The 27,779-nt window shown below is 32.6% G+C and overlaps 1 protein-coding gene across 1 annotated transcript in view; it reads left to right on the forward strand.

The window, feature by feature from the left end:
* Positions 1 to 27,779, forward strand: part of LOC134238647 (microtubule-actin cross-linking factor 1, isoforms 1/2/3/4/5-like) — an 84,369-nt gene that overhangs the window by 1,037 nt on the left and 55,553 nt on the right. The window contains 8 exon segments of the mRNA XM_062720770.1: positions 7,900 to 7,961; positions 12,231 to 12,278; positions 13,314 to 13,403; positions 14,286 to 14,363; positions 15,470 to 15,562; positions 25,474 to 25,637; positions 26,943 to 27,058; positions 27,574 to 27,680. Coding sequence (XP_062576754.1) covers positions 7,900 to 7,961; positions 12,231 to 12,278; positions 13,314 to 13,403; positions 14,286 to 14,363; positions 15,470 to 15,562; positions 25,474 to 25,637; positions 26,943 to 27,058; positions 27,574 to 27,680 — 758 coding nt within the window.

A 27,779-nucleotide genomic window follows, 5' to 3' on the forward strand; every position in this document is an offset into this window, starting at 1 on the left:
CTGTGTCTTGCATTGGTCGTCATGTGAAATTGAACTGATCTACCGGGTTACTTGTTAATGTACTGTGATTTTAACCCCGTAACGACACTTTCGATAAATAAATCAGGAATTTAATGTGTAGCCGTTTAATTACAATGGGGTTTGAAGTATAGGGAGGTATTGTGTCACTGGGTGTAAGATCATGGCAATAGTCTTCTAGTAATGGACACAGCTATGTATAGACCACGGCAGGAGTCCAGCAGTGATGAGCCTCTCTCACCCACAGCAATGGCTCATTATGAGCAAAACAGGAGGAAAGAGACAGGTAAAGACAGCAAAACATCTTCAGGTGAAATGCCATGCTGAATGCATGATTGCAATCAGAGAAAAAAAACTTGCAGGGCAGGTGTTTTACACACGGGTTGATATTGCCACATGCGTTAAGTTTTGTTAAATATAGATCCAATATTTTTATTGAGTTTTTCAAAATTTTCTGGCATCTTGTCAGAAGAAGGAATGGTACTGAAAATATGTCATTAATGATCAATGCTTATTTCAAAGAGGTGTGGATTTAGAATATTGAATACATTAGCAACATTTTCATAATATAGATTCATAGGCAAGTGATACAGGTTATATTCCATCCCCATACAGCATTTGCACACATCCGAAACTCTTTGAAGTGAATATTTAAATATTTTCAAATTATAATAATGTTATTGCTATCATCAAGGATGTATATTTTAATACATGTACTATATAGGTACACATATATATTTATATATCAGTATTTGAGATTTTATCTGTTATTGCTCCTGACAAAGAAATTGACTTCTGCCAAAGTTGCAAGTCCCCCCCCCCCCCAGTTTGCAATGGAAGATGCATAAAATTATATGAAGGAAAGTTCCTTTATCTTAAGCTTAGTTATTCAAGGAAGTGAGATGATTACATTATTTGCATAATTGTGTTTTTGATAGGACCTAGACATTTTAAGTCAGGCATCAAAAAACCTTTTCAAGTAGATATTTTATTTTCCTGGTACCTTTTTCCAGTTTTGAAGGATTTCACTCATGATCAAACCACAATTCCTCAGAGGTTTAAAAATGGATGAAGTGCATTAATTGAAATATGTGTATAAATATCTCGGTGTAGGTGTAAAACTGGTTTCTTGTGACTAATCAATACAAAGAAGATTCACAGTAGGATTGTAAAATAACAACACACTTAAAATTTTGTTTGCCTTTATCCATGGATTTGTCCAGAATCAAACCTGTTTGGCTACATTGAGTATATGTATAAATGTCAGTATGTAATAAAAAAATCTTAATGTTTGCATACTTAATGTGGCTTCACAAAATGTCTTTGAAATATTATGTAAATTATAAGAGGAGAAATATGTTATGGCAATTTACAACTTGTTTATTAGCTTAAAAATTCTGAATATAGAAATGCTAGTACAGTGTATAAAAGTCAGACATCATTTGATTTTTCAAAGGGAAAAATCTTAAAACAAAAAGTATCACATTGTACATAGCAAAAATGATATTTGGAAATGTATGTAGAAAGATAATATTGATTTGGCAAACATAATACAGATTTAACTTGTAAGGGATTACGTAACATATTGCAACTGTACAATCAATTTCTTATAAAAGTTAGAGATTTCTCTTCTTAAGAAAAGGGTGCATCTCATTCAGAAAAATACCATATGATCAATAAGAAACAAATGCCATAATAATTTGAATTGTCTTGTCTTATTCCAGTCACACAATTATTTAGAATTTATTGTGCTCCTCAGATTTCCGTTGACAGGTTCTAAATTTGGATATGATTACATCAAAGTGATGTTGATTTATCATCATAAATCACACAACAGAACAATTTCAGATATGATATTTCAAAGTTATGTGAATAGATTTTGATATGATACACCGGAGTGGTATTGATAGATTTTGATATGATACTTGAGAGTGATGTTGATTGGTTTTGATATGATACATGAGAGTGATGTTGATATTGATATGATACATCAGAGTGATGTTGATATATTTTGATAATGATACATTGGAGTAATGTTGATATAATTTGATATATGATATTGAGAGTAATGTTGATAGGTTTTGATATGATACATGAAAGTGATGTTGATAGGTTTTGATATGATACATGAGAGTGATGTTGATAGGTTTTGATATGATACATGAGAGTGATGTTGATAGGTTTGAAATGATATATGAGAGTGATGTTGATAGGTTTTGATATGATACATGAGAGTGATGTTGATAGGTTTTGATATGATACATCAGAGTGATGTTGATAGGTTTTGATATGATACATCAGAGTGATGTTGATATATTTTGATATATGATACTTGAGAGCGATGTTGATAGCTTTTGATATGCTATATTAGAGTGATGTTGATATAGTTTGATAATGATACATGAGAGTGATGTTGATATAATATGAAACAACAAAATAATGATATATCAGTCAGAATGATGTTGATAGATTTCACAAGATACATCAGAGTGAGTTAATTAACTATTGATATGATATATTTTGGTAGATTTTGATATGATGTATCAAAGTGATGTTAATATTAGTGTTATAAAATCGGACAAATTTTACTAGGGCTGGGCAATAATATCGATATTTCAATATATTGCAATACAATGACAAAGAATATCGTATCGCAATACGATTTTGTAATATCGATATATTGGCAATATACTTAGATTAAGGAAATTTGTCATTAAAAATAAAAATGGACTTATGAAAGTGTGTTATTAAGCCAAACAGTAAGTCAGAAGTTGTTTTGTTGGAACATTTCAGAGCATAACTTAACTGAAATCAACAAAAAAATTTTTCCATGTTGGTTACTTATCATAGTTATGTACATTCTGCATGTAAATTAAAGTAAATTTAGTATGAAAATGCCATTTTTATTACCTTGAAAATATTGCAATACATATCGCAATACGCTTTAAAATATCGCAATATATCGCAATACGAAATCTTGGGCCAATACCCAGCCCTAAATTTTACTATCGATTATCAAATTGAATCGGAAGAACACAATCGATTATATAATCGATAATTTAAACTATTGAAAAAGATTAAATTTATTCATCCTGAGAAGTATTTTAAATAGACAATGCACCAGGATATGGATATAATTCGGCGTCATACTCTTCACCATGCACGTTCGCCATTTTGATTACCGCCGATTAGAGTGAAGTCCCTTTGGTGAATATAAAAGTTAAACCTGCTCGGCTTGAAAAATACAGCTTGAAAAATATACCGATCTATCGATGATAATATTTACAATCGATTGTCGCCGATCTGGGCCTTTAAATGACGATTTTTCGATAGTCGGCGACTATCGTAACAACACTAGTTAATATATTTTAAAATGATGCAAAAGAGTGATAATGATTTTAAATTTTGAAATATAATACATACATTAGATTTGTTAAGAGGTTTTGAAAATGATGATACATCAGAGCAATGCTGATATATATTAGATTTGATACACAAGGCTTAGTAGAGACACAAAGTTGATATATTGGTACGTAGTCATGGTTGAGTTTCTTGCAAAAAACATAGTGAATTTGTGATTTAGATTTAAGGTCATTATATTGTCTTTGAGTAGAAAGTTACCATGCTCAAAAATGTACCAATAGATATGATAAGCACTGCTAATATGGTAAGGACTAATGATGCTTTAGTGACTATAACGTCCTAATAATATTAATATTTGGCTATAAACATTTTGACACAAGAGAATTAGATAACCATGGACTACAACACTTTAATGAGTATGTAGGAATATGTAGATCATGTAAATGCAAGAAATCTAACAATCAAGTGAAATTGAATGATTTTCAAAAGTTTCAGTTAACACAGAATGAGGCTTGGAATCCATTTATTAAATTGTAGGTTCCTTGTTCTTGCAAAAGTTAGTATGTTTGGATATTTCTCAAATTCTGTGCAAGATGTTCCCATGTTGTGGCCTTGACCCAAGCTAGCCTGAACAGACAATGAATTAAACAAAAGTAGATTTTTACTGCATAGAGGTGCTTGTGCAATAGATTGTACTAGGCCATCGCAAAGCATAGCATCCTCTTGCAAAGAGCATAGACAGCATCGAACATCAATCCCCATGCAGATTACATAACCTGTTTTGCATAGAACATAACATACCCACAAACAAACACACACACATGTAATTGTGTAATATATCTCCCCCATCTCCAGTGTGAGGGGATAATAATTGTTTTGGTATATACTGTATACAGGGTTATTTTCGCCCCGTCTGAATTTCGCCCTTTCACACTTGCAAACAAAATTGCCCCGTTTTAAATTCGCCCAGTCATGGTTTTGTTTAAGAAATAATACTGTATTCTTTGAATTCGCCCCGTTTTAAATTCGCCCAAATGATAGTAGGGCGAAAGGGGCGAAAATAAAACGGGGGCGAAAATTTCCCTGTATACAGTATTCTTGAGAAAAAGAGAATTTACCAATAAATTATTTTATTATATGATTGAATAATTTCAATCTCTCTGATTGGCTGAGATCCAGCTATGTTAGAAAAATATTACGTTGTATTGACCTGCACGTGACGTTCCAGGTCAATACAAGGATTTATTTCCTCTACATTTACCTAAAAATAGATTCGGAAATTCCAAATTGATATAAATTGTTTTAAAAAGCTATTTAAAAGCTATTTAAACGACTATGATTTTTATTTTCATGTGAAAAAACAGCAAATATATATTTTGGGTGAGGAGGTAAGAGGGGATGCAGGGACACACATCCCCCTCCAACACTTTTTCTGAACAACATTTTTTTTTTAAACTTTTTGGTAGTCAGTTTTTCCTAATAAAACTCCTTCCATTCAAAATCTATTCCATAAAAAAGACTGACAATATATATTTCTCTCATGGCATTTTTTTTTTTTTTACAAAAATTGATTTTAAAAAACATTTCAAATTGATACGACTGGTAAGGTTTATTCACATTTAGATTCTGCTACTCTCTTGTATTTGGCTAGGGCTTAATAAAATGCAAGCAAGTAATTAGCTGTATCATTTTATCAGTGAATCATATAATAAAACAATTATTGCTGATTTTTTCGGTCAATACAATGATTTAGCCATCTTCGAAGTACAATATTCACCTCGAAATATATAGGGCTCGGTGAATATTGTACTCCTCAGATGGCTAAATCATTGTATTGACCTCAAAAACCAGCAATAATTGTATAATAAATCTTTGAATAACTTAATAATCTCCTACAGTTTTAATGGCCATGATTGAACAAATTTTAAAATATGCACAATTAAGGAAGCTTTAAATTAACATAAATTTGGTCTTTTTCTGACCCAGTGGTTGCATAAATTAAAACGTTTTTATACAATTTCTATCACATTTCAAATGAAATGCTCATCTACATGATCTATAAGCTTAACCATATATCTCCAATGAAAATTTTGGATAGATTGCAAAGCAAAATCTTGTGTTTGGATTGATAATTTGTTTGTCCATTTGTGTCAACAGTTTTGTTAAAAGTGTTCTAGCAGGAAATTTATAAGGCCTATAGAACAACAACAATATTGATTTAATTTATTAACTCTATCAATACTTCACAATCCACCAATACCATCTATAGCAAATTTTTGTTTTCTCTTTAAGGATTTTGAATGTTTCTCCTTCTAGGTGTTCTAATGTAAATGTTGTTTCTAGTGTGACCAGGACACCCCAGCAAGAAATGAAGTGGTTTAAAAATGTTTGCATTTGAAAAGGCTGTAAATCCTTTTTTTTGGAGGCCAGACTACTTGAAAAATGCAACTTGTCTCTGATATTTGCTCAATTGACGAAACAGTCACCGATTATGAAGGAAATTTTTTGGTTGCAATAGCAAAATTTTTTTATGGTCTCCAAAACTTCAGAAAATAAGAATCTGGGTAAAATTTTTAAATTTTCAAGTGTTTGTCCACTTTTTTTGACTGCTTCTATTCATACAAGTAGATAAATTTTAAGATCAGCACAGAAAATTTGATATTTGTCATTGTTGGAAAGGTTTGAATCTGTTTTGATGTGAAATAATGTAAAATAATGTAGATTATGTACAATCAAGTACACCTTAAAGATTTCTTCTTCATAGGCACATTTGGATTTACCATTGGCATGTTCATTGGCTATAAAAGTTCAATGCTTCTTACATAGGTGTTTCCTATAATCTGTTGCTTTCAGCACAATTTATACAGACTAAAGCTGTTTTAGAACTCTCTTCATTGGTCTATTCTGTTACCATGGCCAGTTCTTTTCCATACTAGGTTTTATAGGTGTATTAACAAAACTTCTTCCATAGGCTATAGTAACACATCCCGAAAATAACTGTGGGATCTACAGTAGTTGTAATGCACTTATTCTATAGGGTTTGTAGGGGTACCATTTCTTTTATAGTCTTTGTAATATGTGTTTCTATCATACAGGTGTAAGATATTTCATAGATTGTATAGTGTAGCAACACATATTCTGCATTATACAAAGAACAGCACTTCCTATGCCCAGTGACTCTAATATGAAGGAAAATTATACTTGCAGGTACATGTATGTGCATGTATTGTTTGAATCAAACCATAATAATACTCATCTATTGGTCTTTGATGCAGAGTGAAAAATTCTTGAGAGGGAATGTGCTAAAACTTAATGGATATAACATATTATTTGACTTTGATATATAAATGTAATAGCAATTTTTGTGAGGCAATAAAGGTTTAACACTTCTTCTACAGGCTTTATACATTTAAGACTTTTTCACCATTACCAGTGCAAAATTGTAAATTGTTGAAAGATGTCACTATAATGATTTGCAAGTGCTGTACATAGTTTTGTTTTGGGTTTTGGTTACTAGTACCTTGACCAAAGGTAGAACAATTTTTGCAATAAAAATTAACTTAAGTACTGCTGTTCAAAAAGACTTGTTGAACTAACAAATTTTTGTGCTTTCAAATAGAGGGGAATGACCATGAAATGGCTTTATGAAAGCCATGGTTTGACAAACTTAAACAAGCATTAAAATACAACATAATACTCTAAACAGTGAAGGGGGTAGAGGTTGAGTGCCAATAGCAAGGACAACAACCTGCCATGTTAAGCTGTAAAGATTTCTGATAGGTCTAAGTCACAACAGGTGCTTGTGTTTTTCTTCTGCTTCTTTGGATACATGTCAATGCAGTCATTGTCTGATTGTTTCTGGTATGGCCATTTGTCAACTTGCTTGGATAATATCATATGTGAGGTGAAAAAAATCTTTGAATAAGTGTAAGGGTGCTTGCATAAATCATTTATAAATGTTCTAAAGTATGTTAGCCTTGCAAGTTGGTACAATAGGAGATAGACATTTTAATAAGCTTCTTATTTATTTGCAAAAATTATAACAGATTGATTTGAAACTTGGTATGTTTGATTAATGTTGATGTATGATTTGATATAAGGCTAAGGAGTTGGTTGTTTGATTAATTGATAAGCTACAAGACTCTCTAATTTATATCTTTTGATGTGTATATCTAAAGTGAAAGTTGGCACAATGTTCTTTTTCTTAGAAATTACTGGGGAGTAACCTCTAATCTCTTCCTAAAATTTGACACAATTCACAAAGTTAGTGTGCTAGAGTGTAGGATAAGGGTGGGGATGGGGGGGGGGGGTATCAATCTAAAAATTATAATAATTAAATCAACCTTAACTTGATGTAATAAATGATTAAATACATTTGGTTACAGCAGCAAAAAGAATATCAGGTGTATGTACATGTATATGTAACAAATTCACCTCTAGCACTTTTGGCATCAGATGCCTAATTTTTACGTTGTATGCTTAACATATTTGAAAGTCCTGTCATTTATTTCATTTTAGATGAAAGGGATGCAGTCCAGAAAAAGACCTTCACCAAATGGATAAACAAGCATCTCCTGAAGGTACGAATCTGCCATGTATAGTACTACGTATGTTACAAAGCGAACAGCTGATCAAAATCAGGCTGATCGTTCTGTGTTTGTACTATTAAGTAGTACACACTTAATGTTATCTACAATTGGGGTAAGAAGCGTGAAATTTACACTACCTGTCAACAAATGGAGTTAGTACATGAGGGAAGGCATAACATTTCATTTTATTGTAAATACCTTTTGTTGGGTAGCCAACCATATATTTATATACACTGGTGTATCATTTCGTAAATATTTGTTGCTATTATATTACTTAATGATGTCGTAAAGATATTGCCTGCGTCATCATGATAATAATTTGTTGGGGAAAAAATAATTAAGTCCTTGCTGAAAAATTTGCATTAATAGCGTGAAATTTTTTGATATTTTGTGCTAAAAATGTGATGAAAAATGCTTTTTGCCTATTTATGAAAATTTAACTATATAAAGAGGATAAAAGCTTGTTACGAATGAAGAATTGTACGTTATATGGTATATTGATGTCACAATTGTCTAGAAAAGAGAAACAAAGAATCTTGTTTTTTGACTGGTTCATCTGTATGCACCATTAAACATGATCATGAACATCTAAACAAACGGATAAATGAAGAGAAGTCCATTGCTTGAGGTTGAGGTCAAATTATAGGATGTAAAATATTGGACTTTTGCAGAAACTTGCACTGCAGTTGAAATTTCTTTCACAAACAACACACAATACATGTATCTTGTTAACTTAGTTGCTGAAAGAAGAACAACCTTAAACTTGAATTTTCCTGGTTTCTTTAATTTGAATATTTTTTCCTGTTTGTCACTGTACATGTATTTATAGGCTTTAGGGGATCAATTGACAGACAAAAGAAAAAAATACCTTACTCTAGCTGTTCATTCAGAGGAAATTCAACAGTTTGACCTGTATTAAAATCTTTTAAGACTTATTAACCTTTCCTCTAAATATTAGTACTGTGTCTTGATTTTGATTATTAGGCTTTATCTTGCTGTAGGGAAGAAAAACGTGATTTACGAAAAGTGCCTAATTAAGATTAGATAGTGCTTGTAAAAGGTATTTTGGGAGGCATTTTATGGATCAGTAAATGAAGTTATTTAAAATGCTTATTTTTTAATGGACACTTAATTCACATTGCCAAAGCAGAAAGAAAGAAGTTTCTTTCCAATGGAAGGAGATAGCACAAGGGCCCCATAAATGTGAACATCTGTAGAAAATAATCACATACTACGATGTCTTTGACCTGGAGTACTGACTTGCTCTGCTATAGTAACAGCTGATCTGTGGCCTTGATAAAGTATAACCAAATGACATAAAAATAGAATACCATGCACCAACATTGCACATAGTAATGATGCTTAAAAACCTTTACTATCTAGCTTCTGTATATAGAGATGTATGTTTTATATGAGGTAGGGCTATAACTCGGCTATAAATTCCCACTTTGTGTGTTGGTTAGGCAATAATTCAGTTGTCAGATGACCGTCTCAGGTGCGTTGGGTGGACCTGTGTTACTGCATGGCCAGCAGCTAGGGCCAGAGCACCTGCCATTAATTATCAATGAGCAAGCCTCGGAATACAGGTCAACAAAAGTGAGAATAAGAAAAAACACATGGGGAGTTTCCTCTTTTTGCAAATTTTTCTGGAATCTGGATGTTGATATTAAAATTAATATAAGCCCATTGAGATATGGCTGCTGATTTTGATCACTTTTAATACATTTTTAAAAAAAAAATTAAATGCACATTAAATTTTGTACAGGTAGCCTATACAAAAAAGGTCATACCCCTCTTAACCCACAGGGGCATCGGTCAAAATTTTTTTTACTTTAGGAGAAGAGTAATATTTTCTGTCATCCACATTTGAAGTAAGATGGGATTTATTATGGTTACACCAGCTTGATCAACTTCACCTTATCTCATCACTTCGTCAGGAATACTTGTGTTGTGGTGTTGTGGTACACTTCAGGCCCACTGCCCCCTCCCACTGCCTAGCTCAAGAACAACATTCCGAACACACCCTGTGATTAATGCTTTATCTGTGACAGATGACTAGTTGTAGCACTTGTACCTAATGTTATACTCTGTATTCTGTAATTTCTTCTATTGATTTAGGATGTTTGATCTAGAGCAAGGACAAAAGTATTAATAGGTATTAATTAATACTATTGTGATCAGCAGATTGGACAATATGCTATGACATTACTCTACAACAGAATGTTTCTGTAATCATTTGTAATGATTTGGGCTGTGGATTTCAGCTCGTGTAGTTCAGTTGGTAGAGCACCTGACAAGTGATACAGGGGTCCTGGGTTCAATTCCCATTCCAGCCATACATTTTATCATTTCTCAAGTAAAACTGCATGTAAAAGCAAATGCAACAAATCATTTACCTATGCACACTGATAGGAAACTCTTGTTTCTATAATCTAAGAACAGCTCTCATGCCAATATTGATGCTGGTGTAGGTAAATTTTTTTGACACAATCAGACTGTAAGGTTGGCATATAACCAGGCATTAATTCTTAAGAATGTTCAAACATATGGTAGAAGTGTTCCCTTCAAGTCATACTTCTGTACAAAGGAGGTCAAACAGGAAGGAGTTAGATATATTTAAGTATTCACCATGATGAAGCACCCTCGCTAAATAAGAACATTTTTCATGTGTTAGTTTAAATAAATATTGTAGGTGGTAGAAAACATGAGATTTTTCTTGTTTTTCTGTAGAAAAATCTGGAAACATTTGAGCTAGCATTCAGCTTGTCAAAATTGATTTTGTTTATTTATAGCCGTGAACAATTTGTTTGTGATATTATATTTAAAAGGTCAGATGCTGAGTTGTTTTAATTTTATTTTTTTTAATAATGATGCACTACATGTCGTTTAAAATATATTATCACTGTAAAATTTGCAACATGCTACATGCATGTATTATAATTTGACACCTACAGATAAACTCTCTATTTTGTCCCCAAAGGTATATTAGATGAATTTTTAAAAAAAGTGAAGTTATTAAAAAATTGAAAAAATGGACAAAATAAATCTTAAAAATGTGCACTACATCATCAAGTTGTCATCATGGCTGGAATTTAAACCTATATCATTAAGCTGGCTGCGCTGCTTTGAATCAATACACAATAATACAAGTCAATTCCTCCATAATGGCAGGCCAGACAATCCGCATATGGCCAAAGTCTGTCCGTATTAATGTCAATTTGTAGAGTTCATGTAGGTTTTGTTGGTCCACAGTACAAATGACTAGTATCCTGCTGCAAATGTAAATTGTCTCCACCCATAATAACAACACTGGTGATGTATACACATGATATAATGTGTATGACATATACTGGGTCTTACTCTGTACTCAGTAGAGCTCTGACTGGTCTGAAGTGTACAGAAAATTTTACCAGAAGTGTTGAGTAGCAAAATACTAGACATAAAACAAGCCAATGTGGCCAGCCTGTTGAAGGCTGTAAGTGGTTGTTTACTCTTCTTGTAACTGCGATAGCTGGTTATTTGAATTATTGCCAATTTGATAAAAATATTTCTACTACAGATATAAATGTAAAGGAAGACTACTCTGACAGGCATATTTATTTGTACAGCTAAAGGCACAAATAAATTGAAAGAGTTGTCTTTTCCTTGCAAATCACATCACCATCTATCTAAACTTTGTGTGTACATTACATATTATATGGGTTTGGACTTGGTATCTCAAAATTTTTATGCCCCCCCCTTAGAAGAAGGGAAGCATATTGCTTTGCTACTGTCTGTCGGTCCACCATTAGTTTCTGTTCAATTTCTTCAGAGAGTTTGCACAAATTGAAATGAAATTTGTTATAATACAGATTTGTCATAAGAATATCTAGGCCAAGTTTGGTTTTGGGTATGATTGGGCAATTTTTGACAGAATTATGCCCCTTGGACTTAAAAAAATTCCAATTATTTTGCAGTTTCTATTCATTTGCTTTGCAGAGGTTGCACATATTGAAATGAAACTTGGTATACAGATTCATTGTCATATTCTGTTTTTGGTACAATCAAGTCATTTTTGACAGAGTTATGTCCCTTTGACTCAGAAAAATTCCAATTATTTGGGGGAAGGGGACATAAGTGTTACACAAACGTCTCTTGTTTTATCAAGGTTTTATTTACCTGGCTTATTTAAAAAAAGTGTATCACTTAATATCATTCACTCTTTCTTATTTATTATTGTATATATAAGAACTCTGTATATAGATGTATACTGTTATACAGTGGTCTCCCCTTCCTGTTGACTACATGCAGCATTGGAGGTTTTCACAGGTTTGTTCAGATCCGTGGACTTGCTGCATGAGTTTGTGTGTTGATTCCCCAAATTTATTTTATTATTTCGTAATTATTATATTTTTACCTAGATATTTACGTATTGTTATATTGTAAACCATTAATTCCTATGATTTATCTGATGGCTTGATGTATTTCTAGTAGCTTTTGAGAGAGTCCTCTTTTTTATTTGGTTTAAATGAAATGACATGGGGAAGAGGGAAGGGGGGGGGGCTTAGTTAAAAAGGTACAAAATACTTAACTTTTGTCTAGATTAAGGCATTAAGGAAATTGCATTTAAAATACATTTACCTGTATATTTTAATAGGTAAAATTAATTAATGTTGCCAAGTTGCCTAGAATTTACATCTCATTAGAGTAGGTCAAGACATGTTCTCAGGAATGCACACAATGTAATTCATAATTAAATGTGCATGTTTGTCAAGCATGTCTGTGTCTTTATATAATAGTAAATTATTTTACCTTTGTTGAAATTTGTAACCATGTTGAAATTTATTTTGAAATTTAAATGTTGTGGTTTTAAAAGTATTTGATACATTTTCATTCATCATTTTTGTTTTGTTCTGTGTTTTTTGCCATATTTACACTAAAAGAAAACTGGCATGATTTAATTTATGCATTAAAAAATTTCTATCAGATTATAGGGAAAGTTTTGCTTTTACAGAGTTTAGGTGGGTAATTTCGTTTTTAATGGAGGTGGGGAGGGAGTGGGATAGGAGGGGTGACACGGAATGAAGAAGAGAAGGGGGATGCACACTAATATTGAGTATGATGAAGCAATTTGAAGGAATAGGAGTTTTTGCTAATAAATTACAAACTTGATTAATGGATAATTGGAAACTCGTAGAAATTTTTAATTTCCTTTTATGCTGCACAATAAATGCAAAAACAAATTTATCATTGTATTTAGGAAATGTTGAAAAAAAATTAACATAGTTCAATACTTTTTACTAGTAATCAGTGATTTAAAAACCCAAACTACTATATACTGTAATATTTTGTTGACTATTGTAGGCGGGCAGAAGAGTGATAGACTTATTTGAAGATCTCCGAGATGGACATAACCTGATCTCGCTGTTAGAAGTCCTGGCCCACGATACACTGGTAAATAATTAGTATATCAAATGCTCGGTACAAAGTGGTTCCAGCAAGTATCAACTATTTATATCATTACTGTATACAGGGAAATTTTTCACCTCCATTTTATTTTCATCCTTTTCACCCAACCCTCATTTGGGCGAATTCAAAACAGGGCGAATTCAAAGAATACAATACATAATTTCTTAAACAAAACTATGACTGGGAGAGTTTAAAAAGGGGCAAAATTGTTTGAAAGTGTGAAAAGGGCAAAAAATTACCCTTTGTACAGTATTGATACACTATTTTATAAATGTTATTAATCTCTGGATAGAAAATATATCCAATCTGTCCAGGGTTAATTAGGTAGACATTAGTTTTGAACATTTTGTTTGATGGCAATTCCCTGTAGGAAATGGGGCCCTTGATTTCAGGGGATCATCATTGTCAGTGAGATTGAGTCCCGAGATTACATTTTTTAGACATTTAACATTGTTTGTTAGTTTATGTTAGATTAAAGGGCCTGCAAGTCATAACAAGGAGTAGTACAGCCCAGACGATAAGGTTAACATTCGCTATCTGTTTCCCTTATCTAAGATTGCTGATTGAAATTTTTGTCATTTTTATTTTAAATACCTTATCTGTTCAGGAACAGGATAAAACTTAAGGGAAAAGACTTTTTTCTCTCTTATTCTCAGAAAAATCAAACCATTTACTTTTCTCAAAGAATGGGATAATTTGATCAACTTCCAAGAGATGCTCTAAAACTTTTAATTATTGAGGCATATTTATAAGAAATAACCTAATTTTACTACATGAATCAATCAAAAGTTATCTCAAAACTCGTCACTGAAATAATAAAAAAAAAACAAACCACACACTCATTTGTATATATTTTTTGTATTGTAGCCCAGGGAAAAGGGTCGCATGAAATTCCATAAAATACAGAATGTACAGATAGCCCTAGAGTACCTTAGTAAGAAAGGAGTGAGTATCATTAGTCTTTATATTAATGTGAGCTAATATATAAAAAAAATACTTTAAATGGAGATCGAAAAAATCAGTATTTCTGTGTCATCATTGAAACTTATAATTTTATTTTTTATAAATATATTCAGGCGCGTAGCTGCCTATACGCAAGTACGCAAGTGCGTACACATCATTTTCCAAAAAAAAAAAAAAGAAAGAAAGAAAGAGGGAGAAAAAAGAGGCACTACCCATGTTTCAAATTATTTTGCGTCTTATTGCTTGGATTCAATTTTTTTTCAGCATGTCTGCACATTCAAATTTAGTCCTTTATAAAATCAATTCCAAAAACATCTTTCAACATTCTTGAGGAAAAAAAATCGTTGAACCAAAATGTTAATCCGCGTAATCATGATTATCCGGACAAATATTTGATAAGGAAAGCGATCTAAGGGACTTTGATCGAAAGAAAAAGTTACAAAGATTTGGACGACTATCCAAGATTTTTAATTTCCGTAGAGGTAATGAATAAATGTCGTTAAACAATTTAAATTATGGTGAACATAAAATAAATAATAATATAGCTTCTTTTACTGATGTTATATACCAATTTAAAGAATTATATTATAATTGAAGCATTCTCGAATCATTTCAGCTATCAAATATGAAGGTAATCAAAAGACAACAACACCCCCGTTTATATTTTGAAATATTTAAACTCCAATGGTAACGATATTGAAATTGCTACTCTGTTTTAATATATACCACAATAATTTGATAAATTATCCTTCTCTTTAAATGGAAGCAGTATATCTTATAGCTAAGTGTTTGCTCGAAAAAAGTGATATTATTGTGATTTCTTTTGCATGAAAAATTTGTAAAAAACTTCCGGGGGCATAAGGGCTTTTACCGTTTTTTACACGTCATTTCCATGCTGGCTAATATATATCTACAAAAATGATACAGAAATAGATATGAAAAGTTTCCAAATTTTGCAAATTGTTCTGTAAAAAACAAAAAAATAAGTTCAAAAAATTATTTACTTCTAGCTGTTCATCTTGAATTTAATGGAGTACCGGTATAAGAATCTAAACATTATGATATAAACTGTTTTGTACATGGTACAGATTCGGCTGGTGAACATTCGGTCTGATGAAATAGTGGATGGAAACCCAAAGCTGACCCTTGGCTTAATCTGGACCATCATTCTACATTTCCAGGTAAGGTCTTCAGTCTCTGTAGTGTTGTTATTTTGGTTTCATAAAGTACACAAGAAGAAAACAATACTCTGACTATGTAAGTTGTCAAGAAAAACTCTTCGAACACTACTGGTAACTTTTATGGGCATTTGCAACTTCAACTTAGTTTAAGATATATTTTATTCAACTTCAACTTGAGGCTTTAGCCAAAAAGAACCCCCTCCCCCCCAAAAAAAAAACCAGAAATTGATTGAAAAAGAGAAATATTTTAGATAAATGGTAGGTGTTTGATTCATTCTGACATTTATGTTACCAGGTGTGTTATATTTGATGCAACATTGCTGCATGTAAATACCTCGGTATTCATAAATTGAAATTTAAAATTCTTATCTCTTATATGGCCTAGTGTGAAGATGGATTAAAGATTTAAAAGAAAATTCTTGGAATTATACATGTTGCAGCCAAATTCTTTTGTAATTTAAATATGTTCAGTGGGGTAAATACACAGGTGTTATGTATCAAGATGGTTTTAATGCTTTAGGTAAAAGTCAACTTTAGTAATACCTTAAGGACATAATTTTTTTGTTTGTTTGTTTTATTTTGATGTTTTTAAATTGATATTTAGATAACTTTTTTCTCAATGACACTTTAATATTCATCTTAAACAACCTGTTAAAACTTGTTAACATTATTGTTTTTGATAAGACAGAAAACTCCTCTTAAAGTGCTATTTTCTTATTTTTCATTGCATTCCAAGTGATTGCATAAATTCAGAACAGTGGTAAAAATTGTTTAGTCTTGGATCACCATTAGCACATAATTTGTTAAGAAATTTGATGTTTGTGAGAGTGTTTTAACTCTCTCTTTGATCTGGATATTCATTGGAGAAAGTGAAGACATCTTTAATCTTGATGTTAGTTTTTAAGCCATTCATTCAAAATCTTGAACACACACAAACGATATTCACTATATGATTCAGTGATGGTACTAGATTTATATTAATTTCCAGATGCTTATCTCTGATTTGTTTGTCAAGTATATTACTGAAAGTGCCAATAAAGCAATATGGAGACTTTCCACCAAGAAATCCCTGTCTGTGGCAGAGATAGATATTGTAAGATGATATGATTAATACGGGGACATGCTGGGATCCAGTTCAATTATGAACTGTTTGACTCATCTTTTTGAATGATGATTCAACAGTCTCAGATGGTACAAAGCAGGTCTCAATCTGATGGCAATTTCACAAAATTCAAACCTTGATGCAATAGATCCATGTGAGTTGCATGTGGTCTCAGTTGCATGGTGTTCGGAAAGTTTTTCTGGAAATGCACATTGCTGTGTTTGGTATTTTCGTTCCTACAGACAGGGAATTTGAGAAGAAATCTTTATATGATTTTGATTTCTGATATGGATAACACAGCTGCAGATGATTATAATGTTTGATGGGAAAATGATACATAGATAAAAACGTTGGGTGAAGTTTTTGACATATTGTGGTGATGTAGTGGCAGGCAGACTCCGCTCACTTTTCCTTGGGCAGCTGATAGAGGCTTGGTTTCTTCTCCTTTGAGTGGCAGGGAAAAGATATCCTGTTCTCTTTTCTTTGATACCTGCTTTACTGATGGATTTTGTGTCACATGAAATCTAGATAAATAAAACATACATATCCCACCAACTGTTTTAGTACATATAAAGAAATTACATCAAAGATTTTGTTACTGATTGCTGCAACAAATTGTCTTTATTATTGTTTTATTTGTGCAGTACATTTAATGATATTATCGGGATGCCTGTATCAACTACCTACAGTATATAAATTAAAAATATAATGTCAGAGTATTTCAGTTTTGAAAGTTCATGACCTTACATTATATATATTTAAGTGAAGGGCATTAATTAGAAGAAAAAAATTAAATGAAATAAAATGCTTAGACTAGGAGATTGTAATTAAATATTGAAGAAGTTTAAGTTGAGTTGTATAACAATTCTAATTCTAATGTCACTCTTCATCAGCTGTAATTTATGAAGACATACCTGAACTTAAAATGTCCTTCTAACCAATGGTAAGAAAGAAATTATATGTTAACAAGAGTGATAATTGATTTATGATTGCATTATTTAGTCCATCAACTAAAATTCTTTTTTTGCTGCTTCTCAAGAGTTGGAATCAATGAATTATTGTAAAGAATATCTGCTTACAGAATCTTGACTTTGTTCAAATTAATTTTGTTGCCGAGCCCTATTAAACAAACATTTTATTTCAGTGAACATTTTTATGCTAAAATTTATTCATTTATAATGTTGTCCAGACATCCAGTACCGATTTTCAAAGAATTATATTTTCCAAATGTTTTCTTTCCCTCAAATATGTTAAAAACTGCTATCCCCTCTCCCTTCCCATTTAGTGAAAAAATCACCAGTTCATCATTTTCTCATTGCTTATCAATAAGACAAGATAGGTGAAACAGTAGGCTCTGGGCAGTGATTGTATAATTGAGCTATCAGAAGTTTCGCCTGTGTTGTGTTTTTATCGGTTGATGATGCATGTGATAGCTTTCCTATCCAGACTCCCTCCAGTAAAGCACAAAGTTTATACTCTCCCCCTCCATATGAAGTTTGGCGTCAGAGTTAGATGAAAAAAAGGAATACTAGTCTCCAAAAACTGAAAGGAAAAAAATATGGAATGTTTATTTTCATGTTTGTGAGCAGAAGCGATTCTGTTTGGTTGTTTTGGAATATCGGTTTTGTTTTGTGTGTTGCGAGGCTAATTTTGATAGGTTTAATTAGAATCAGAGACTCTGTGAAATGTGAGTCTTGATTAGAAGCCAGGGTTGTGAACAATATGGAAGGATCCTCCAGTGAACTCTTTTTCTAAAAGTTTTAAGACTTCTATAGAATTGGAAATGTGAGTGAAATTTCCCAATGGTAGATGGATCATTTTCACTCTACACCGATTTTTATGTTTGTGGAGTAATTTAATTTTTGTTAATTTAACTCCTGAATGGAAGCTGAGAGGTGGAGCACTGCTGTTTTATGTATGTTGTTATATAACCACTGGCAATTTTAGCCTTGTTACTCTGAACTGATCCAGCACTAAATTACAGGGAGGAAAATTACATGTGCTTTTTGCAGACGGGATTAATTGAAAACATTGTATGATTTATTGTTCTATACAGTGTTATTCTTTACACTTGATATATAACTTTCTGTTTATCTTATGGATGGGAATTACACATTGATCTGGAGAAGATGTTTAATTTTACCCATAACCTCAAGCAAAAAATAAAAGACAAGTTCTCCAAGAAAAAGGTAATTAATAGTTTTTTGCATGAGCTTATCTTTTAGTAGAGGTAAAGTGGTTAGCAAAAATGAAATTGCACTGTATTCTTAGAATTATACTGAAAGGAAAAAGAAACGCAGGGTAGCATAATTGTCGATAAAAATTTGACCACATGACCGAAAATTACGAAAATTGGTCAGATGGGAAATTTAGTTACCGTGCATCAAAATCAGTATTCAGAATTACTCAACCGTAAAATTTATGACGTCACGTAGGGAAAACGCTAAAAAGTCCAAAACACGTGCAATTTGATAACGACGTGTTTGTCCACAAATCTTGTTGCATTATTTGATGCATATGAGGTATGCACATCGTTTTTCAATATTAAGAGACATTATGAATTTATTGCAATCTTGGCACAGTTTACGGAAGTTCAATGGGGTCTTGTTTTCGAATTGCCTAATTAATGAAAAAGGCAATAACGGTTTAATAAGCAGTCTCTTGTAAATTTTCCCCAATAAAACTTTTTAGCCGTTATCAGAGAGGGTCTGGAGTTGATTTCAATCAACCGTGACGATGACGTTAATGCGAAACAGAGCCATGTTACGAGCGGGTTATTCGTCCTACCATCTCTTAAATCGCCACCTTACTACCACAAAAATAGCCATTTATAGTGTACACGATTATAATCATTACATTCATACGAAATTTGAACGAGAACAATTCCGCAATTTGGTTTTTTGAACCAGTCAACTTACTGTTGTATTCCTCTCACTGGCGCATGCGCGCGTCGTTTGACTTATTTTTTTGCGTGGTTACCCATGCTAAATATAGCCAGGGTACGAAAGATAAACACTCTGATGAAATTCCATGCAAAGGTGAAATAAGACTCTGACAGATGCACGAGATGGACATTGAAGATAATGAGAGTTTTCGATTTTCCCTTTTGGGGGGTATCGTCATTTGAACTTCAATAACTCATGAATAATTACACAAAATCGTATGAGAATTTGGTTATATCTTTTTTAAATATGATTTTAAAAGTTAGATAGGAAAACTTAAAAGTATTTTAAGAAAAACAAATTTAATTCACCTCAAAAGTTTACCCTGCGTTTCTTTTTCCTTTCAGTATATATACTTCCTATGTTCCATGAAGTGTTATAAATTGGACATTTTATATGAAATATCACTTTGGTCTTTGTTACTTCTTTTATAAAGTCATCTTTGAAATGCTTTAGGTTGGTCATTTCATATGTTATGAAATATCAAATTGGTCTCTGTTACTCACTGGTTTTTCAGTTATAATAAGTTTCATACCTTGAATCCTTGTGATGTAAGGCAGTAGGAAATATCATTCAGTAGTTGTAGACACATGCAATGGGGGTCTGACAGAGCTTTGTTTTGGGGGTTACGTTTATTCCAGAGAATCTTTTGAAGCCATTGAGTGACATTATTAAGATTCGTAAATAATTACGCCTATTCCTGCGAAAGTACATTCGATTCATCCGCTGATGAAGTATTTGTTTAGCTCTACTAACATCTGTTTTAAAGATTATAGGATATAGGAAAGGTGGCTTGTTCCGAAGTTTTTTTTTTGTTTTTGTGGGAGAGCTAGAGCCAGCTTGCTTTAGCTCTAAAAAGTTTTATTGGTGAGGAAACATACATTTAGCTGTAAAGGCATCAGAGTTTTTAGCAATAATGATTAATATTAGAAAAGTATGAAAGTGCCGCTGCGTTTGACGTTGTTAGAACTATTACTTATCATAAAGATTGCTCCTGATAACTTATCATTTCAGAATTCATCACTCAAGAATGGCAAAAAAGAAGGGTACCGGTTATATATTTCCATATTTGATGGATTTTTATGTCCGTTTTCTTTTTAATAGATTTTACAATTTGTTTTTGATCTTTGAAAAGAAAAACGAAGATAAAGAAATAATTATATCTCAAAAAAAAGTTTTTAATGTTATTTTATGCAGAGCACAAATGTAGGTGTGTTCTTTGAATGTAGTATTTTGAAACACAACCCTATTTTTTTTTTCAAAGGAATTGACAAGAAAATCATAAAAGTTGCACTGCATATGATTTTATGCAGCATTACCTGTACCAGCTTGATGCATATTTTTGCTGCATCTTAGGCATTAATTTACTATCTCATGAGAGATAATGAAAACATTATGACATAACACTCCAGTTTGTGGGATAGGGATTTCAGAGAGAGCAGACATCTCCTGCTAAGTCCTGAATTTGTTTTTTCATCTTACAAGGTCCAGTCATAAGATTCATGTCCCCACAGCTGTATAGAAAAGGCCAAAAGTGTCTGTGAAAAAATGGAGAAATTTATTGTACAGGTTGATTCAGTTCAAAGACAAAGCTGTAATTCACAGTTTGGATGACCCAGTAAGGTTTTGTTTTTAAAACTTGGTACTTGACTGTGTACACTATTTAAAAATGGCTTATTAAGTACACAGACTGGGTATTGTTTTCAAAACGTTTCATCTTACCTTAAAAAGGAAAGTATTTCTTCATTGTAAGCAGAATAAATATTTCCTTGAGACAAGTTAATGTAAATTTCATGCTGTGAGTAAGACGCCTGATCTTTTTTTTTCTACCTGAAAATTCAGAAGATATATAGGCCACAGAGTGACCCCAATTTCGCAAATATTCTGAACAGTCCATTCCAATTGTCCAGGGGATCGGTGTATGTACCCTTGAAGCACTGGAGTATTGTAAAGCCGTGAGATCAGGTCTCTACCCATTAGAGTACCTGCGGAATCGTGTAATTGGTCAACTGACACAGGGGGATTATGGTATCAGTGTGTAGTGTTTGCTCTGTGTGGCCCAGAAAGACGGCCCACACCCCGCAGTCTAATTCACAGAGTTGCAAACATTGACTACAGAGAGGGGGAAAAAGATTTCCAGAACTTGTTACCATATAGTGCTTCCCCCGGAATCAAATTACCAGAATTGAATACCCTGACCTAATGGGTATTGGATTAACTTGATAATCTGTTAAAAAATTCATAACGGCTCGGCACAGGTGATTCCTGTTTGATCACACTGCATTTGGCACCAGATTGGATCATTTAAATACATTAAAAAAAGAAATTGTATATTTACATTCGGCAGTATGTTTGATAGACAGATATTATGTTCACAGGCTTTTGTTGTGTTATTCATGGACAATTTCACAAACTTTGAATGGGAATATTAAGCTTGCATGTGAAATTATTTATTGGAGCAGAAACGTCTTAAAGGATTTCGCGGGGCCCCGAGCCAACCTGCGTGAAAATGGTGTTTTTATGATGTGAGGGGTGGAATTTCAGGGGGAAGCATGTTTTCGTGCTTTAGGAAAAAGAAGAAAAAATTAAAGGGAAAAGCGCCTTTGGCTGCAGAGGCAGCGGTTTCTTTGAAGGAACCTGAGCAACAGGCTACACATCAGGTAATGCCAGATCTATTGTACTCTGAATACACAAAACTCAACGCAACACTCTCTGTCAGATTTAGATTAAATACGAGGCTTAGGACTTTGATGTTTGTAAAAAATAGTGGACATGTTTCCAAGATGTGGAAAATTTTGTAAATTTTTTTTAAAAATTATTTTTATAAAACCGGTGCTACAAGATGTTAAAGGGAGAGATTGACTAGCTAACAGAGTAACAGGAACTTTGTAATATGATAATTTTCTTTCAAATTGTCTACATTATCTCATATATATGTAAATAAATATTGAAGAGCTTAAGGCCCCATTTCTCACATGAGAGAACACAGTGTACAAGTCCTTATCGGATCACAAAAGAATTTAAAGCTGTCAATTCAAATCTTTTGTTTTTAAAAGTTACGCTACTAAAGATTCCCAGTCTTAATATTCAGGTCACTGTCATGATTAATTTTGTAGTACCTTACTATCTATGTTTTTATGCTGCAATTGGAAAAAAAAATTGTATAAGCAAAGGTAATTGGCAGTTGCTCATGTTACATGATACCAAGACTAATTACCAAGCAAAAAACCACAGGAGGTTAAAGTTAGCTTTTTAGCACATTCAGTTGATTTTATGAAGACAAACCATTTTTAATGACACTTCATCATTATGTTCTTTTGCTCTAAACTGGTTTTTATAAACATAAAAGTGATGGATAATGAAATTGGTTGCCCATCAATTTTAAGTGTCAAACACTTCACTTTTCTATTTACCATCACATACATGTATGAAATGATGCATTTGAAGTGTGAATTCTAGATCATTATAGGTTTTAATTACTAGGTTTATCTATAGTAGGGGGAAAAATGAAACTAAGTTGTGGAGATTAATATACTAATGAGAATTTATAAGCTGTGGATTATACTTTGGCATGAAGACCAGATGTTATTGCAGATTCTTTAAGTAGGTGAAGCAGTAGAAAGGAACAACCATCTGGTTTAATGTATTTAGATATTTAGAAGTTCAGGTATATTGCTATAAATTGCTTGGAGAAATAAAGTAAGTTTCATTGAGCAAATAATTAATTTCAATTGATAGATAGGCAAAGGATTATGTCAAGCATTCATAGAAATGAAAAATCAGAATGGGGAAAAGTGAAAAGTTTTCTTGTAGCAATTTTATCATTTTGAAAATCTTCAACAATTTTCTCTAGAAATTGGTACTTTTCTTTCTTTCATATCCTTGGTGGTGCACATATTTTGAATTACTTGACCTCTCTCGAAATTCATGTACAGATAGATGTATTCAAGTGGTGCCGTCTTCCTTTGACCCTCTTTAAAATATGTGCTGTCTGTCCCTCCTTCTGGTATTTGAGAAAGTCTTTTTAGGACATGGTTCGGGAAATTGACAAATGGTAGCTATAACACCAATATTTAACAGTAAATGCTGATAAAACGGAAAGTGCTCATGATTTATAAAGTAGCTGATATCTAATATTGGTTTTAGAGATAGGATACTTAAATGGTAAGTGCTACCTTCACATTACCTGGTAGAACCAAATAAGTGATTAGGATAACAGTGTAGAAGTGCAAACTCTCTAATTTACCTATGTGCATTACTATGCCCTCGCCAAAACAGAATTTATCCCTTATGTCAACAGAAAAGGGGAGATAACTCAATACTGGTCGGCATCAGGCTGAACTTCTCTCAATGATTGGATAAATAAATCTTGGGAACCTGAAGATAACTTGGTGTAGATCAAGTTAAGAGGAGATGAAAGCATGTTTATTTACTTGTAAGTGAATGGTTCAGTGTAAGACTGGCTAGTCCAGACAGGGCAATAAAGGACCTCGGTGTAAACATTGGGTGTCTTTGGCCTCACACAAAGGTTATGAGAAAGCTGTTCATGGCAGTGAAAATGAGACAGAATTGTTATCAATTTACGATAATCCTGACAAGAATTTGCAAGCATGTTTCTTGTTACATGTTTTCTTGAAAAATAAAATCAACAACAAAAAAATAGTAAATCAGGAAGCATATCTTTTACTACTGATTCTAGAGAGGGGTATTATTTTGTAGCAGGAGAATGATCTCAAATAATGGAATTTCCATAGGGATTGCTATGTAGTATTGTTTTGAACTTTTGCTTGTGAGATGGGCATACAATGTATAGCCATTTAAGAGACATGATAATAAGAAAACTGATAAAAATAGTGATTTTACATGATTCCTAGGAAATTTGTTCAATTCTTGAAAGTATTTAGTTCACAAAATAACAGGTTTAAAAGCCTTTAATATGGCACATTTTGGTGATTATAAATTTTGCACCTTAAATTCTGCTTGATTTACAGTCGGGTTGTGTTTGTCAAAACTTGGCTATTAACTCTAATTAAAAAAAAAATCTTTCAATTTATGATAAAGATATAATTAAAGAAATGTTTGATTTTGGTTGACTCTTATATGTCTCTGTAAGTCTAAATTAAGTGTAAGAAGGTTACCAGGCCATGTGTCTTGGAGATTTTGCATATTGTTCATTAAAATACTTGACCAGAGACATTAGACTTCACGGTATGTCTCTAAATCCACTAGTGGTGCCAGGTAGAACGTGTAGCCAATCCAGAGAATGAAATATTTTTTTTGAATTGCAAGTATCAGTACACTCCTTTCATGGGTTAGCCTTATTCAGTGGTAAAAGGCTTATTAAAAACATTTTAAATAAACATCTTTTAAACTTCTTTCAAAGAAACGAATACTTCAATTGTGTTTAATTCAGATCTTGAAAAATAACATTGATTTTTAAATCAAATTTGAATGTATTTTTTCAGCACTTAATGCATAAAGCGCTTTTGATAAATATTGCATTTGTACACAAACTAGTAGTGGGATAAGAGGAATTTAAGTGTTTGTATAATTAGTCATATGACTTCCAGGTATTACATGTACCGGTATATAGAAATTGTTTCTAAAATTTGGGTTACAAATTTACAATTCCAATTCTAATTTGAGTCAATATCCATAGTTGAACGTCAAATCAGTTGCAGGCTCATTAGGATGAAAAGGTACATATCACATGTAAATGTCATGGTTGCTTGTTAACATACCTTAAGGATAAGCTGTATCTCCTGTTCCAGATAACAGGGACTCCACTGGGTCAAAAGTACATCTCGGAAGCATTTCTGGCTTCTACAATGTGTAACCATGTCTTAATTCTGGTTTTTGAATTTTAGATCTCAGATGTGGTCGTGTCAGGACAAGAAGATCTCTCTGCAAAAGAAGCCCTGCTTCTCTGGAGTAGACGGACAGTTGAAGGTTACCCAGGGGTCAAGGTCAAAAACTTCACCAGCAGCTGGCGAGATGGACGGGCATTCCTTTCAATCATACATAGACACAGGTAGTTTGTTGTAGTTTATACAATAGAAAGAATTTAGAAAGAATATATTAGTAAATTTTGCAGAATTTTTTAGTATGTTTTTTTTTTGCCCCGCCATGAATATGGTGATACATACTGATCAGAGCTATTCAACTGCATCAACATTTTTGACCATGACCTTTCCTTTGACCTTGACCTCACTTTTCTTGAATGAGTGTTAGCTCAATTTCAAAGAAACCATTCAAAATAGTGTTATCAAACTTCATAGGTGGATACATACTGATGAGAGCAATTCAACTGCATCAAAATATTTGACCTTAACCTTTCCTTTGACCTTAATCTTACTTTTCTTAAAGGAGTGTTTATCTCAGTTTTAAAGATACCATTCAAGATATAGTGTTATCACACTTCATATGCTGATACATACTGATGAGAGCTATTCAACTTCATCAAAATTTTTGACTTTGACCTTTCCTATGACCTTAACCTCACTTTTCTTAAATGAGTGTTTAGCTCAGTTTTAAAGATACCATTCAAGATAGTGTTATCAAACTTCATATGCTGATACATACTGATGTGAGCTATTCAACTGCATCAAAGTGTTTGACCTTGACCTTTCCTTTGACCTTAACCTCACTTTTCTTGAATAAGTGTTTTGCTCAGTTTTAAACATACCATTCAAGATAGTGTTATCAAACATCATAAGCGGATACATACTGATGAGAGCTATTCAACTGCATCAATATATGACCTTGACTTTCCTTTGACCTTGACTTTTTCTAAATTAGTGTTAAATTTCATATTCCGATTCATACTGATTAGAGCTATTCAACTGTATCAACATTTTTTGACCTTGACCATTCCTTTGACCTTGACCTCACTTTTCACAAATTAGTGTCAAACTTCACATGCTGATACATACTGATTAGAGCTTTTCAACTGCATCAACATTTTTTTTTATCTAGGCCTTATCTTTGACCTTGACCCCACTTTGCTTAAATTAGTGTTAAACTTCATATGCTGATACATACTGATGTAAGCAGTTCAACTGCATCACTCTTTAAGATATTCTAAAATTTCATACACAAATTTGAATTTTCATGTTGCATTACTGATATACCCTCGGCTGGGCATTCATGTCCTATGGACATATTTCTAGTTTTGAAAGGGATGTTCATGAATTAATGATAAATTTGAAATTTAAAAAAAAAGTAGATCATAAGTATTATAAACGTTCTGTGTAAAAAAACTGTATTTGCATTGAAGTTAATGTGAAATTCTTATATACATGTATTTATACTTAACCTATGAATTTTTTTTCTGCAGACCTGACTTGGTGGATTTTCGGAAGGTACAGATGCGTACAGCGAGACAGAACCTAGAGCAGGCCTTCAGTGTAGCAGAACAAGAGTTTGGGGTCACAAGACTATTAGATCCCGAAGGTAATGCTCAGAATTTCTTAACTATTAAATTCTCCTCAGAGCAGATTCAGTATACCCTTTTGTGACAATCTTATAAGGCAACTGGGTTACTTCAACTTACTTGGGTATACATGTACATGTATGTCCTGGAAGGATGTTTACATGGAAAACATCTTTCTTAAATTACCTTTGTTGTACAATGTATCACTTTGCTTTATACACTAAGTTTGCTTAAAAAATCAATATTATAAAGTGTAAGGATAATTTAAATAATTTAACAAAGGTCAAGGAAATAATTGAATTTCAAAAAAAACATGCACATATATTTACAGCATTGAAAGTGGGGAATATGTCATATGTATCAGATGTACGAATATGTTGAAATCTTTTAATGCAGTTATAATGATAAAAACATCCAATATTAAATGTATTTTACATAAAAGCACTCATTTTTGAAGCTTCTGATCACTTGATTATACTTCTCTTCTTTTTTTGATCAAAATAAAACTTATAATAAATAATCCATTGTGTTGTAGATGTGGATGTCCCTGAACCTGATGAGAAATCTGTGATAACCTACATTTCTTCATTATACGATGTCTTCCCCGATGTTCCCAGTGTAGAAGAAACTCTCAGGGACAATGTAAGTCAACAAGAAAAAACGCTCAACTTATATACCTCCGCTCTTTTAAGGCAGTGTATGAAATAAATGACATAAAAAAGCCTTTCCTATTTGAATTTT

Source organism: Saccostrea cucullata, unplaced genomic scaffold (genome assembly GCF_032062105.1).
Source record: "Saccostrea cucullata isolate Sc308-1 unplaced genomic scaffold, CSIRO_AGI_Scuc_v1 ctg196, whole genome shotgun sequence".
Taxonomy (NCBI): Eukaryota; Metazoa; Mollusca; class Bivalvia; order Ostreida; family Ostreidae; genus Saccostrea; species Saccostrea cuccullata.